Source organism: Xiphophorus hellerii, chromosome 1 (genome assembly GCF_003331165.1).
Source record: "Xiphophorus hellerii strain 12219 chromosome 1, Xiphophorus_hellerii-4.1, whole genome shotgun sequence".
In the NCBI taxonomy this organism is placed as follows: Eukaryota; Metazoa; Chordata; class Actinopteri; order Cyprinodontiformes; family Poeciliidae; genus Xiphophorus; species Xiphophorus hellerii.
Window position 1 is genome coordinate 25,233,620 of NC_045672.1, and position 14,345 is coordinate 25,247,964.

At 37.7% G+C, this 14,345-nt stretch overlaps 1 protein-coding gene across 1 annotated transcript; it reads left to right on the top strand.

Moving 5' to 3' along the window:
* The first annotated feature begins 2,727 nt into the window (after positions 1–2,727).
* On the top strand, positions 2,728–7,864 carry gpr173 (G protein-coupled receptor 173). Its single transcript, XM_032590436.1, is given in 3 exon segments — positions 2,728–3,774; positions 4,738–5,653; positions 5,655–7,864. Coding segments are annotated over 2 exon segments (1,215 nt in total). The 5' UTR covers positions 2,728–3,774; positions 4,738–4,906; the 3' UTR covers positions 6,123–7,864.
* The last annotated feature ends 6,481 nt before the right edge of the window (positions 7,865–14,345 follow it).

Genomic DNA, 14,345 nt, shown 5'->3' on the forward strand with positions numbered 1-14,345 from the left:
GGGTGTGCGCGTGTGTGTGTGTGTTTGGCCTTTAAATAAAATTATTAACTATCTTCACTTTTTCAGACTTTCACAGAAAAATCACCAGATTCATTTTCAAAAAGAAGTGCAGCATTTAAATTGCTGCTTCAGCTTCAGAAAGATATCAGCAGTATATGCTCAACAAATAATTTAATTAAAAACAATCTAGATAATTGAAATCTATGTTACATTTTGACACAAAATTATTATTTTTTGATGTTTGGCAAGACTAATTCACAGTTAAATCTGTTTTTCCTCTTTATTTTCAAGTGTGGCAGAGTTAGTTTGTTCCGAATTACAGCTAATTTAATCTGTTCTTTACTATTCTTTGGATTACACTAGTGTTTATGCGTTTGGTTTTAAATAAAATTATTTACTAGTCCACTTTTTTCAGACTTTTGCAGAAAAATCAGAAGAGATTATTTTTGGAAAAGTAGTAAAAGTTTAAGCAGAATTTAAATTGACTTCAGAATAATATCATGGATAAACTTTATGAACAGTGAATACAGTAACAGTGAATCTAGACAACTGAAATCTAAGTAACACTTTCACACAACATTATTATTTTTAGATGTTTGGCCTGACTAACTCACAGTTAAATCTGTTTTTCTTCTTTATTTTCAAGTGTCAGAGTTGGTTTATTTCATTATTGACAATAACAATCATGACAGGATGTTTTGAATTATGTGTAATTTTCTTTCTACAATTGTTTGCCACTTTTGTGTTGGCCTTTCACATAAAAATTATCTATACAAACGTTTTTGTAAAGACGTAATGCCGTCGTTTGGTGTCTCAAAACAAGTTTCTAAGGAAATCACTTATACAAAATACAGGTTATTGCATGCTTTTTCTTTAATGTTTTATTTATTTTTTTATTTTAAACCATTCTGAGTCCAACATGCATTAAACTCTTCAAACATTTGCAGACTGGAAGTAGAGAGCAGATCGAAGAAACGTCCTACTTTCTTCCTCAAGGTGTGAACAAAGTCAGATGACCTGACAGGTAAAATCGTGTTAACCATTTACTGACTGAAAAATTAAAAATAAGACATTAAAACTCTTTATAAAACAAGCAGGGCGAGAGGATGCGTGCATAAAGCTGCTGCAATCTGAACCACCAACAGACCAGAAATAAAGAGTTTAGTTTTGAGGCAATAAAATAATTTTTTCTTAAAGTCTGGGAATTAGAGAAATCAGCTGACCTTGACGAAGGCAATGAATAAAACGAACCTAATAACAGTACAGAATTATATAATTATGTAGCATTCTGGGCAGGTCTGTCGCCTTAAACGTCACAAAATAAAAAGGTTTATTTCAAGAAAAGGACGAGAAGAGGAGAGTCCTAGAAAAATCTAATCAGTCCAGTTCACAGATATTCAATACAAACATCAATAAAACAATTAAACAACTAAATAAAACAAAATCTACTTTTTTCAGCTTTATTTCATGTTATAATGTTTTCCCTTATCAAAAACATACCTGGAATCATAGTTTCCTAAATGGGAACCACTTTTTTCTTCACCAGAGTCTTTTTCTACCTCAACGGCATATTATGGAAAAAAGGAGAACTTCATTTATGGCATTAAACTCAGAAATTTTTAGAATAATCTCAGAATTTTTTAGAAAAAACTTTCAGACTTTTTTTCTAGCAAATTTTTGACTTTTCAAACTCAGAAATTTCCTAATTCTTTCTAGAAAATTTCTGAGATTATTCTAAAACTTTCTGATTTTTTCTAGTAAATTTTTTAATGATCAAAATCAGAAATTTTCACGTTTTATTTTCCAGAAAATTTCTGAGATAAAGCAAAAAATTTCAGGGTTTTTTTTTTTTTTTTTTGGAAATTTTCTACTTTTCAAATTTAGAAATTTCAGTGTTTTTTCTAGAAAATTTCTTTGATTAATCTCAAATATTCCGATTTTTTGTCAAGCTAATTTTTGACATTTCACACTTGGAAATTTCCAGGCTTTTTTTTCTAGAAAATTTCAGAGACTTTTCAGAGACATTTCACTTTTCAAGCTCAGAAATTTCCAAACATCTTCCTAGAGAATTTTAGATTTTTTTGTTCTAGTAAATTGTTGTCTTTTCACACTTGGAAATTTCCATGGTTCTTTTTCTAGAAAATATAAGAGATTTTTCTAGAACATTTTCAACATTACAAGCTGAGAAATTTGCAAGATTTTTTTCTAGAAACTTTCAGATGTTAATCTCATAAATTTTCTATTTTTTCTAGAAACTTTCAGATGTTAATCTCATAAATTTTCTATTTTTTCTAGAAACTTTCAGATGTTAATCTCATAAATTTTATTTTTTCTAGAAACTTTCAGATGTTAATCTCATAAATTTTATTTTTTCTAGAAACTTTCAGATGTTAATCCCAGACATGTCTGGCTGAACGTGCCGCTCCTCCTCCATGTTCCCAGTACATGCCGTGTTATTGACGGCCTGTGCGGCGCGTCCATCCGGCCCGGTTCGTGTCGGAGCTGGAGCTCCTCTCTGTGTCCATGCGGTAGAAAACAGCCTCAACCTCCCCGGATCCCTGAGAGGCTTTTTAAGTCGTGGCCCCCAACACCGCACAGCAGGTCCGCCTCCTCCTCCTGTCTCTCCCTCCTCCTCCTCTCCTCTTCCTCCTCTATCTCTCTCTCTCTCTCTCTCTCTCTCCTCTCTCTCTCTCTCTCTCTCTCTCTCTCTCTCTCTCTCTCTCTCTCTCTCTCTCTTTTTCTCTCTCTCTCCCTCCGAATAAAACCGACGCTTTCCGCGAATGTGCGAGCTGGCTCCTCGCTAGCAGCCATAATTGGGATTATTCAGGAATAATTCGCCTGATCCTGGCTTCGCTCTTTTCCTTCGCTTTTTTTTTTACGTTATTTGATGAAATCCTAAAGGTGATGTCGAAGCGCAGCGTCTTCGAGGTTCAGTCCTCGCGTTGTTTTTAAATATATTTATATATAAATATACCTCGGCTGGATTTTTTTTTGGCTTCGGTTTTTCCTCATATATTCCATCTGTCATGGAGGCTTTTATTATGGACCAGTAAGATGTAGCCCACCTTCGCTACGGCAGCAAAAACAAAGACTACATACCGACAATTCAGGGGCAGATGCATCGCTTTTTGTTTTGTTTATTTTAATTCTTTTTTTTTTTTGACCGAAAGATGGGAAACCGAGGCGTATCGAGGCTGTTGTCTGGGTGGACTAATTGTCCTGCTGCCACTAGCCATTGTGCACACCAAGACGTTTTATTTCGGGGATCCGCGATTTTTTCCCCCTCCCCAGCGATGGTGGGTGGGTTATTCTAAGCGTCGAGATTCTGACATCAATTGGAAATATATGATCAGAGAAAAACAGATGCCATCCCATCGACGTGATGCAACATAAAATCTGTTTTCTCGGATGATATTCAATTGAACACATCCCTCCATCTCCTCCCTCCCTCTCTGCCCCTGTAAAAGGGTGGCGGTGGATTTTTTTATTATTATTATTACTATTTTAAACACATCCCCCTCATTCTGGATTGCTCGATCAGCTGTTGATTATTACTATTGGTTTTCGACAGCGTCTCATGTTTATTCCATGTCGCTCTTTCGGATGGATTTATGCATAACAGGTGTTGTTGAGCACATCAAGAGGCATGAAGCTTTATTATGTGTCTTTCTCTCGATTTGACGAGCAGTGAAACAAAGCGACTGGGATCTTTTTTTTATTTTTTTGGTGCGTGCTTTTTAAGAGAAGACAAAAAATACAATGAGGGAATGAAAGGTAGGTTATCATTCATGTCTGTTCTCCGTTTCAAACATGCACATATAAAAAAAAGGAGGAGAAAAAACACCCAGCAGAGGTGATTTTGACACCTGTTCATTTGTTTTTCACTCCACCCTGTGTTTCAGGCCTAGCTGGACTGGCAGCCATTTAATCAGGTGAAATTATTTGCTTTCAAATTTTGTTTAAAGATAGAGCTGGAGGGAATAAATGTAATGTTCGTGGCCTACATTGACAAGGCCCACCCAAACCAGTGTCCCTGTGCATTGTTATCATCTCCGCCCATAATATTTATATATGTAGATATAAATATATGGATATATAAATATATAAAATGGCCAAATTGGTTCAGATTTGGCTTGTTTAATTGTCATTGTTTTATCACCATCACTTTATCGCCTCCTGTTGAGTGAGGTAGCACACTTCACACAGACGCAGAGTCAAAGAAAAAAACCCAAATGGCTGCTCCTGCTCTGCTGCTACATCCCCATATTTGCTCTCTGCCACGAATGCTACAGATTCTGCTCCTCTGCACACAAACGGCGGAGCGCAGGGGAAAGCATAAAATGTCCTTTTGCTCATTTACAACATCTCTGTTTGTTGGACATGTCCAGGGTTGGTTATGCTGTGTCTGCTCCACCCCCCAACCCCATCGTTTCCACCCGCCCTCCATCCCTGTACACCCCCATGCATTCACTCAAACACCCACACTTGCACAAAGTATGTGAGCTGTAGTATCTTAGCAACGGGCTAGGTAATTACTGAGAGAGCCAAGGAGCTGGCATGCTGTAGAGCTGCTGATCTGATCCCAGCGTTAGGGAAACAGGAAGGCAGAGATTTTAGAGCCGTGTCGTCCAACACGACACTTGTGTGTTTTGTAGCCACTGAGTTCACCAACACGCAGGTCAGACATCTTGTTTTCCTTTTAGTTTAAACCTCGGAAATGTGTGTCTCTGTTCTCAGGCGCTGAAGCCGTGGACAAAGAAGAGAGATGATTCTGTCGTGTAGGAAAGATCCGCTCGGCCTCTCCTTGTAGAGACCAAGGGGAGACGACGACGACGGCGGCGGCAGGAGGATAATAGCTGTTTTCTCAAGGGCCCGGATCAGGCAGGCTCTCTCAGAAGGTGATAGAATGTCGAACCAGAGCTTCGCCATCGATGGCCCTGGCAGTTTACTGGCCGTGCTGGCTTCCCAGAGCGGACCGGGCAAAGGTGGCAGCAGTAGCAGCAGCAGTGATGGCAGCAGTGATGGCAGCAGTGGGGGTCTCTCTGCCACAGATGTGTCTGCCTACTTTAAGCTGGTCTTCTTGGGGCTGATCATCTGTGTCAGCCTCGTGGGCAACCTCTTGGTGTCCATGCTGGTGCTGCGAGACAGGACACTCCACAAGGCCCCCTACTTCTTTCTCCTGGACCTGTGCCTGGCCGATGCGGTCCGCTCCGCCGCTTGCTTCCCCTTTGTGCTGGTTTCCGTCCACAACAGCTCGGACTGGCCTTACAGCAAATTGAGTTGCAAAGTTGTGGCTTTCATGTCTGTTCTGTTTTGCTTTCACGCTGCCTTCATGCTGTTTTGTGTGGCTGTCACTCGATACCTCGCCATCGCCCACCACCGCTTCTATGCCAAACGCATGACCATCTGGACCTGCGCCGCCATCATCTGCATGGTGTGGACCTTGGCCGTCGCCATGGCGTTCCCTCCCGTCTTCAACGTGGGAACTTACGAGTTCATCCGTGATGAAGACCAGTGCATTTTTGAACACCGTCACCTGAAGAACAACGACACCCTTGGCTTCATGCTGATGCTGGCTGTGGTCGTCCTGGCCACTCACGGATTCTACGCCAAGCTCCTGCTCTTTGAGTACAGGCACCGCAAGATGAAACCAGGTCCAACTGGTGCCGGCTATCAGCCAGAACTGGACCTTTCACGGTCCCGGAGCGACAGGCCAAGCTGCAGCCAACTGGATCGCGGGGTTCGGTCGCGGCCCCATGCCCCCGACTCTGTTGGGCATCAGGCAGAATTTACACAATCAGCACCGGCGGCTGCTTGGGATGGAGGAGGTCCGGTCAGAGCGCAGGCTGGGCAGGATGTTCTACACCATCACCCTGCTTTTCCTCGTCCTCTGGGCGCCATACATCGTGGCCTGCTTCTGGAGGGTGTTCGTCCAGTCCTGCACCATCCCTCACAGGTACCTCTCCATCACGGTGTGGATGAGCTTTGCCCAGGCCGGCGTCAACCCCATCTTCTGTCTCCTGCTCAATGAGGACCTGAGAAAAGTGCTGCGAGCCCACCTCCCCACCTACTGGAGGACTAAACAACATCTGCCCCAGGATGAGGCCTACTGCATCATGTGAGAGGAAATTAGGGTCCAGGTTTCAGATTTAGAGAGAGCAGAGGGGATTTAGTGCACTTCCTCTTAAGTGTTGGTGTCTGATTTGTTGTTTTGCACAACAAGATCAAGGTTTTGCTACCAAATTCAGGATTGTTTTGAAGAATGTCCCGTGAGGTGAAAACGGTCCGAACAGGGGTGCTAGGAAACCCCTGGCAACACTTTTGGCGATGTGTACTTCTGATGTATGAACGATAGCTTGGAAAGATCACAACAATCACCACTCCAATTAGGTGTGACAGATGCCATTTTCAAAATAACGTTGCCTTATTTCAGACGGACACGGCGCAGAGAACCAGTTTGTGTCACATAAGGCCCTAAACGGATAAAAACGCCCCTTGAAGAAATGTGCCGTGGACTGTGAATAGAAAGTGTTGATCAGAGTGATGCTAACTCTGAAACACATCAAAGAACTCAAAGGGGTCTGAATGGAGCGACAGACCCCTCTGGACGCCTTTTCATGTAATTCAAAGAAGACTGCAGAATATTAAGCGGACCCGATACCCTTGGATACATTTAAATAGCTGTTGTGAACGCAGAAGCCCCCCAAACATGCTTGATTTTTTTGGACTTAGGGCGTGTCAGGTTTCTTTGTATCATATAATGAAAAAAAAAATTGCCTGTTTTGCTTTATTTGTAAACAATACATGTTAAAGCAGATGACACTATTTTGAAATATGACTTGATTTCTTATTGTATAGACTGTACAGGAATGTACATTCCTGCTTGTGTGTTTTTCTATAGCATTTGTGTGTGTGGGGGTGTGTGGGTGTGTGTGTGTGTGTGGGTGTGGGTGTGTGTGTGTGTGCGTGTGTGTGTGTGTGAGCAAAAAGGGAGAGAAAGGCAGAACGAGACTGACAGGAGAAATGTTGATACAATAGGTTTCAGTAATACTGAGTCAAAATGAAGGCAGCCACACTTTGTTGTCTAAGTCCTGCAAAATTCAGCTGCCATCATATGGAAATTTATCCTTTAAATGAATTTCTGCAACTGAAAATGTGGTTTGATTTTTTTTTTTATGCTAATGTGCTAAAAATGTGAAATATCGGGGGATAAGATTAAAAAAGGGGCACTTGTATATTACAAACAGGGCATAGGATTTAATGACTTGAACGATGTACGTATATTACATCAGTTTTAAAAAAAATAGCAAATGTATATTTATTAGCAAATGATGGTCTTGGGAATGTTTTAAAGTACTGTACTGTTACTGTATGCTTTCACCAGAATACAACGCAAAAGAAGACGCGCCATGAAGGAAACTCGAATGTTACCAGGCCCTCCTATATTTCAACATAAATGTCCTGATTTGAGTGTCTGGATCATGGTGTGTTTGAAAAATCAAAGCGAAATCAGGCTGCTGTGTGGATCCCGGCTCAGTCTGCACTGAATTGTTTCTCCAAATTAAGATTCATGTAATGCAAATGTCTGACCTTCAGTGTGTTAGGCATAGAGATATTAATGTGCAGTCGATCTTTTAAATGTGGACACTTGCACAGCCTGCTGTTCTAGCATGCATTCCACTGCATTTCATAGGTTCCAGACCGGGTATTACAACTTGTACAGATGTTGATGCGGAAAAGGCAAAGTGAGGTCCATAATTTTTACGTCTGGCACTCTTTTGCGAGATGATATTCTGTAACTGTAAAGTTTAACTGAGGTGGTTCTTTTGGCCCACTCATCAATAAAGACTCTACTTTTGATGCATTCTGAGTCATGACCTGCCTGGACCGAGACGTGACGACTCGGTGACGCAAATTACATCCTTTGTAGAAATGTTTTGACATTAGCTCTAACTAACACTTAACATCTGATTTAAAATTACCTGTCATTTATTTCCAGTACAGAAAATTACATAACTGCTCACATCCCTTGAACATTTTCACATTTAGGCTGCATTCACACTGCAGCATGAAGTGACCCAATTACAATTTTTTGTCGAAATTGATTTATTTTTTTATTTTTATTTATTTTTTTGTCGTGGTCGTTCACACTTCCAAATATATGCGACTCCGGTGTGAACTACGAACAGCCTCCAAGTGTCCCGCATGCGCAGCAGAGGGCGCAATAACGTCACAAATAGAGAGCGCGCTCAGTGTTTTGCTAACCGCCATAAAAAGAAGAAGAAGAAGGAACGCTCGGTGTTTGCGGAAGTAAACATGGATGCTAATGATGGAGCATAGCTTACGATTTTAAAGTTGTTGTCCGACCGCAGCCAGCATATTAATAACTTACCCCTCATTATCGTCCGCCATTGTTGTCGTTATTCTTCCCGCTTGCTCGTATTTAGGGCGCAGAATAGTGACGTTGGTCGAGTATCAGTGACGTTCAGGTCGGCCTGGCCGTTCAGATACGTATCGGATATCCCAGTAGCCTGGGTCGCATTAGAAAAAAATCTGACCTGTGTCAGATATGAAAAGATCAGATTCAGGTCGCATTGAGGCAAAAAGCGAACAAACAACAACAACAACAAATCTGAATTGGGTCACTTCTGGCAGCAGTGTGAACACTTCCTTAGTCATGTGGAAACCATAAACTATGACATGTTTCACTGGGATTTTATGTGATAGACAATGAGGTGAAAATGACATATGGTTTGAATTGTTTTTACAGTTAATAAAATATGTAAAAAGTAGTTATCCAATGTCAATACTTAAAGGTGCAGTATGTAGCTTTTATGAAAAAATATGTTACTGTCTTGACAGTTTGTTATGAGACACATAATCTGTGAAAAGATTAATCTCTACCCAATCTGTGCAGCCTGAACAAATGCATAGCGCTTGACGAAAAGCAACCAATCAGAGCCAGGGGTAGGGTCTTAGCGCCGGTCAATGTGCTAATGGCGGAGGAACAACTTACCATTTATTCAAATTCAAAACTACTTTATTGATCCCAAAGGGAAATTAAATGTTGTAACTCATTAATTAAAATTTTCAAAAAGTTATTGTTTACAGTGATGGCTATTGGCAGGATAGATCTCTTGTAGCGGTATCTTTCGTCACCGGATGCTAACTAGAATTAGCATTCATGACAGGCTGTGCTGGGTTGAGCAGCGCCACATAGGGAGAAGGAAGACGAGCTTGATTTTTTCATAGATTATTTGACTCCTACGGTCACAACATAGCGACAGTTTCAACAAATATGTAAAAAAAAAACGATATAAATATAAAATGTATATATTTTTTATAAAAGTGTCGTACTGCAGCTTTAAGGAATAACAATTTGCTGCAATGACAGCAGGCATGTTTCTACCAACTTCTTTTCAAAATAGCTCTGAAGTGTCTGCAAACACTATTTGTCATTTATGGCCACAGGATTCCTCTTACGATTTACACCAGAACTTTGACTAGGCCATTTTAACACATGGATTTAAACCAGTGGTCTCCATTTTCACCTCTCAGAAGCATCTTCATGTGTGGAATCAAATAGTTAAATTATCTCTCCAGAACGCAATCAGGTGGGGAAAAGGCTGATTCAGATGTTTTGGGACCAGTAAATAGTTATGTTAGTTATATATATAGTTAACTAGTTATATTTACTTGAGAAACTTATTGAAAAAAATTACCTTTAGGAGTAATTTTTTACTACACTGTACTTTTTACTTTTTCTTGAGTAGCTTTATTATAAAATATCCCTACTCTACTGAGTACCCTCGCTGAAGGAAGGTGGTTTTCATTCAGACTCACACCTGCAGTTTCTGTTAGTTTTTTATTGAAAGAAACTAATTTGAAAAAAATCTTTTGTCTAATTTTTTTTATTTTGTAATTAATCATGTTACTTATATGAATTATTTACATTCTAGTCCTTAAAATACAAACATTTCCACATAGCTTTATATGTTGGTCCATCTGATGATGTAATTTTAAATATTAAATGATTGATAATTTGATCAGTTACTCAGTACTTCAGTCAAGTTTTTACCAAATACTTGTTTAGTAATTTTTTGGACGGCTACTTTTTACTTTTATTTGAGTAAAAACATGTTGAAGTACTGCTACTTTTACTTGAATATAATTTTTGGGTTCATGTAAACCAAACAATTCAGTTTTGATATCTAAACTTGTATTATTGATTTTGTATTGATCTCTACAGGTTACCATGATTTCTGATTTTATGATTTATACTTCTCTAGGTTTGCAGTTGTTTCTCTTTTAGATGGTTTAACAGCTTTACTACAAACTTTGATTGTTTTTGTTCACTGATATTTTTTAACAGAACAGAATCATTTATTGTTAAATTATAAAGTCTTTTTGCTAATTATGTGTTTTCTGGAACTATTGGTTTCTCCTGAATTTACATAGGGGAATCAGAGGGGGTTAAGTAAAAATGGATGTCATAAATGTTTAGTTTATCAGTAAAGTTAAAACCATAATTCATTTATCATGAGTTAATCTGTCACATATTTCTAATAAAGCACACTTAATTTTTTTAAATACTTTTATAAGGCACTGTAAGTTTTAAATATGTGTTCAAATATGCAAACATGACTATTGATCTGCTTATAACTTGCCAAAACATAAACACAACATCTTCTTTTAGGCAATAACAAAGACTGTGAGATTGTGATATTTTTGCTGGATTACAGGAGGAATATAGAATAGTACAATAAGACAAATTCATAAAGTTTTAAAGCAATTAAGTCAGACTAACTTGTTTCAACCTGCTGTTGCAAAAAAAAAAAACCTTTTATTTCTTCACTGCATTTCTTTAGAAGCAACAGTAGGACATTAATTAATCCAATAAAAACAATGCGAAGTTTCAGGTTTTAAAGCATAAATAAGAAGTGTTAAGCTCAAAATTGTTCTTTTTTTTATTGGAATCTTAATATTAATTAGATTTGAAACATGATCAAATGGACTAGCTGACAACTAACTGCTTTTTGGAAAATGCCCCCAAGACGTTTGTCTACAAATTCTGGTTTATAGTCTCTAAAACTGCATAAATGGAGACAAAAGGGTGAAAACTAAACATTATATTTTCTCCCTAGACTCATACATCTCACACAGATTCAAAACTCTGACTGTAAAAAGATGTCCATCCAAAATCAGTTTTCCTTTGTGTACCTTATAAATGTTTTCATTGGTAAAAACACATCATTTCAGGTATAAAACCATGTCTGATGCAACAAAAAAAAAGCTAGATGATGCTGAATGCCAGTTGCACTTCAGGTAAAAGCATCCATAAAACAAACCTTATGTAAGAAGCTGCGCTGAATAATTATGTTACGTTAAGATAAAATGGATATGATGGAGGAATATGCTTTTGTCCTAATTAGAGTCTGATTGAAATCCAGACAGTGGATGATTGTATAATTACACTAAAAAATAATTAGCTTATATTTCAAAAATGAATGCAAGCTAATTTCTATTGTCTGCCTTGGAGCTCTGAGGCTGTGCATGTCAGAAATGTTTCCATTGTGAGCAGAATCCTCAAAATATTCCAGGTTTGACAGGTTGCATGGCGTCTGCCTCCTCATCTCTGACTGCTTATTTTTAGTCTGCTTCCCTCTTCCCCATCACAACAAAAAGGCCACCTTACCCATTAGGGAAAACACACCTGCTGTATGTTTAAAAAGGAGTTTTTCTGTTGACCTTGTATAAGTTTTCCTGCCGTTTTGAAATCTTCAAATAACTGTGAACTCTGACAACCTGAAACTTTCATCTTTAGCTGGTATTAGGCCTATTCTAGAAAGTCAAGTCAGTTTCATCATAAAAAATTTTTTTTAATGAATTTGACCATGACTGCTGGTAACGTGGATGCAGAATCATTAACATGCAGAGTATTAAATAATAAAATCAGTGAAGGTTACAGTTTCCATGCTTGTAAAATTAATTTTTAAATCTGATTTTCTTTTCTCCTGAAAACAGTGTGGATAGTGAAATACAAGAATAATCTCTGGAGTATCAATAATGCATTATTCTGGCAATGCAACACCAATGCATCACTTTTATGGTTTCAGTAGACCTAAAGTATTGGATCACAAACAAATAATGAGACTCTTTTTGCCCCATCTCTATGATTTTCTACTCTCTTCAGAAAATATTGTGGTGCTAAAACATTATATTCACAGAAATAATGTGATTTATTTAGTAGCACAACATATTCAGGGTTTCACCAATTCAAATTTAAAACTTTTTAAGACCTGGATCACATCAGAAATGGACAAAAGAAATAAAAATTACCAAGCTGTTATTGCGCAGAAGGATCAGCATCATATGGGTTACAGAAATGATCCAATGATTTAGACGAAACGTGAGCCTGCCACCTAGCGATAAACTAGCATTTAATCATGATCAACGCAAAACAAAACAAAAAACAAGCTTCTAAGCTAGTTAGCTAGCTTGCATTTTTTCTTAGTTAGCTTTTCTTTTTAGCTAGCTATCTAGTTTTTCTCCTCCCTCCCTTTCCACTGCAGGAACCAGACCCAATAGATTCTGCTAATATAGCTGCTAATATACCTGTGCTAGCTAGCAAGAGTGTACTAGCCTTGCTAACAAGAGTAACATTGCTAATAGAGAAAGCTTTATTAGCAAGAGAGTATACCCTTGCTAGCAAAGGCTAATACTCTATCCAATTCATCATCAAAGTCATTAATTGCTAAAATAATAAAACAAATAGTTTCAGACCTATTCCAAATAAACTTCAAATACAGATTGAGAATAATATTGTTAAAAATGTATGGTTTGTTTGTTTTTTTCAGAAAATGTGCAGCTGGTTCCATCAGATCTCTCACAGCTTCACAGAGTTCATAAAAAGTGTAATTTGAACGTGTGGAATCCATAACTCTTCTGTAAAATCGTAAACTACAACTTTCCGAAAACGCCACATACGTATCGCTCCTAAATATAAGAGGATTCTCGCTCCAACGCCTGAGTAAAAATGCCGACGTCTCCTCTGAAGGCTGAATTATAAACATATCTAATGTAATGTTTTCATCCATCGCTGCCATTAGTTTTAATGACTCATCGCATGAACAAGCTTACGCACATGTGATATCAATTTAATTAATTAATGGAAACACCACAATTACAAAATTGTGGGGTTTTTTTTACATTAGCATAACAGTGACAAAGATTTCTAATGGAAATGAAGCAAGTTAAATGCTGGTAAAAGTGTTAACGTTTGATAGAGGAAAGAGTAGGAGCTTCTTAAAGAGACAGTGGCCCAATATCAAGGTTTTAAATTGGTGAAGTGAAATTATTTTAAAGTCATGTCTGATATTTACATTTTTATAGCTACTGAAGGTAACAGTTACTTGATTTTGCTATAAAATCAAATAACTGTTGATTTATTTTTATAAATCAACATTCCGTATTATGTGTTTTCCATATTATGGAAAATGCATGATACTGCCCCTTTAAGGGCTTAATGACGCAGTGTCTCGGGAAGAACAGGAGCTTCTTAAAGAGACAGAGGCCCAATTTCAAGGCGTTAAACTGCGAAGTCTCTTTTAAGTCAAGTTTCAAATTATACAGCACTTTTATTTTATAAAAATGTTGTATAATTTTTATTTTATTTCATAAAATACATGTTTTTAAATTTTATTTTAAAATTAAAAGGTATATATATACTGTATAATTACTGTCCCTTTACATTTCTGGAATAGATTCAATCTCAATGTTACATAACATTTCCAGATTATGCTTAGAAGTGAAGTCTGTTGAAGGAAATCCAGTTTGTTTAAATCAGGGGTGTCCAAAGGGTGGCCCAGGGGCCACTTGTGGCCCATCAACAGATTTTTTTGTGGCCCCAAACTGCAGCTGAGGAGTGAGCTGTAGTTTGTTTATTAAACTTTTTATTTTTGATCAGGGTAAAATAATTGCCAACATAAATCTCTTACAATGAAAAATGTTAAAAATTATAGAAAGTATTCATCTTTTAAAATTTTTAGATTAAGAACGTTTATTTTGTTAGTTAATCCTACCAAGAATTTGGAAGGAAAGTGACTCAAAATAGAGAATAAATTAGTCCAACTAATTTATTCTCGTGTTTTTAAAATTATTTGAAAAACACGTAATTTAATAAAGAAAATATGCAAAATTATTTTGGATCTAAATTAAAAAAAAATCTAAAACAAAAGGCAACTTTATTTGCTTGATTTTACATTTTTATTTTATAATTTTTTGACTTGATTTTATCCCACATGACGAAGAGTTTGGACACCCCTGCTGATCTCAACAAATATTTC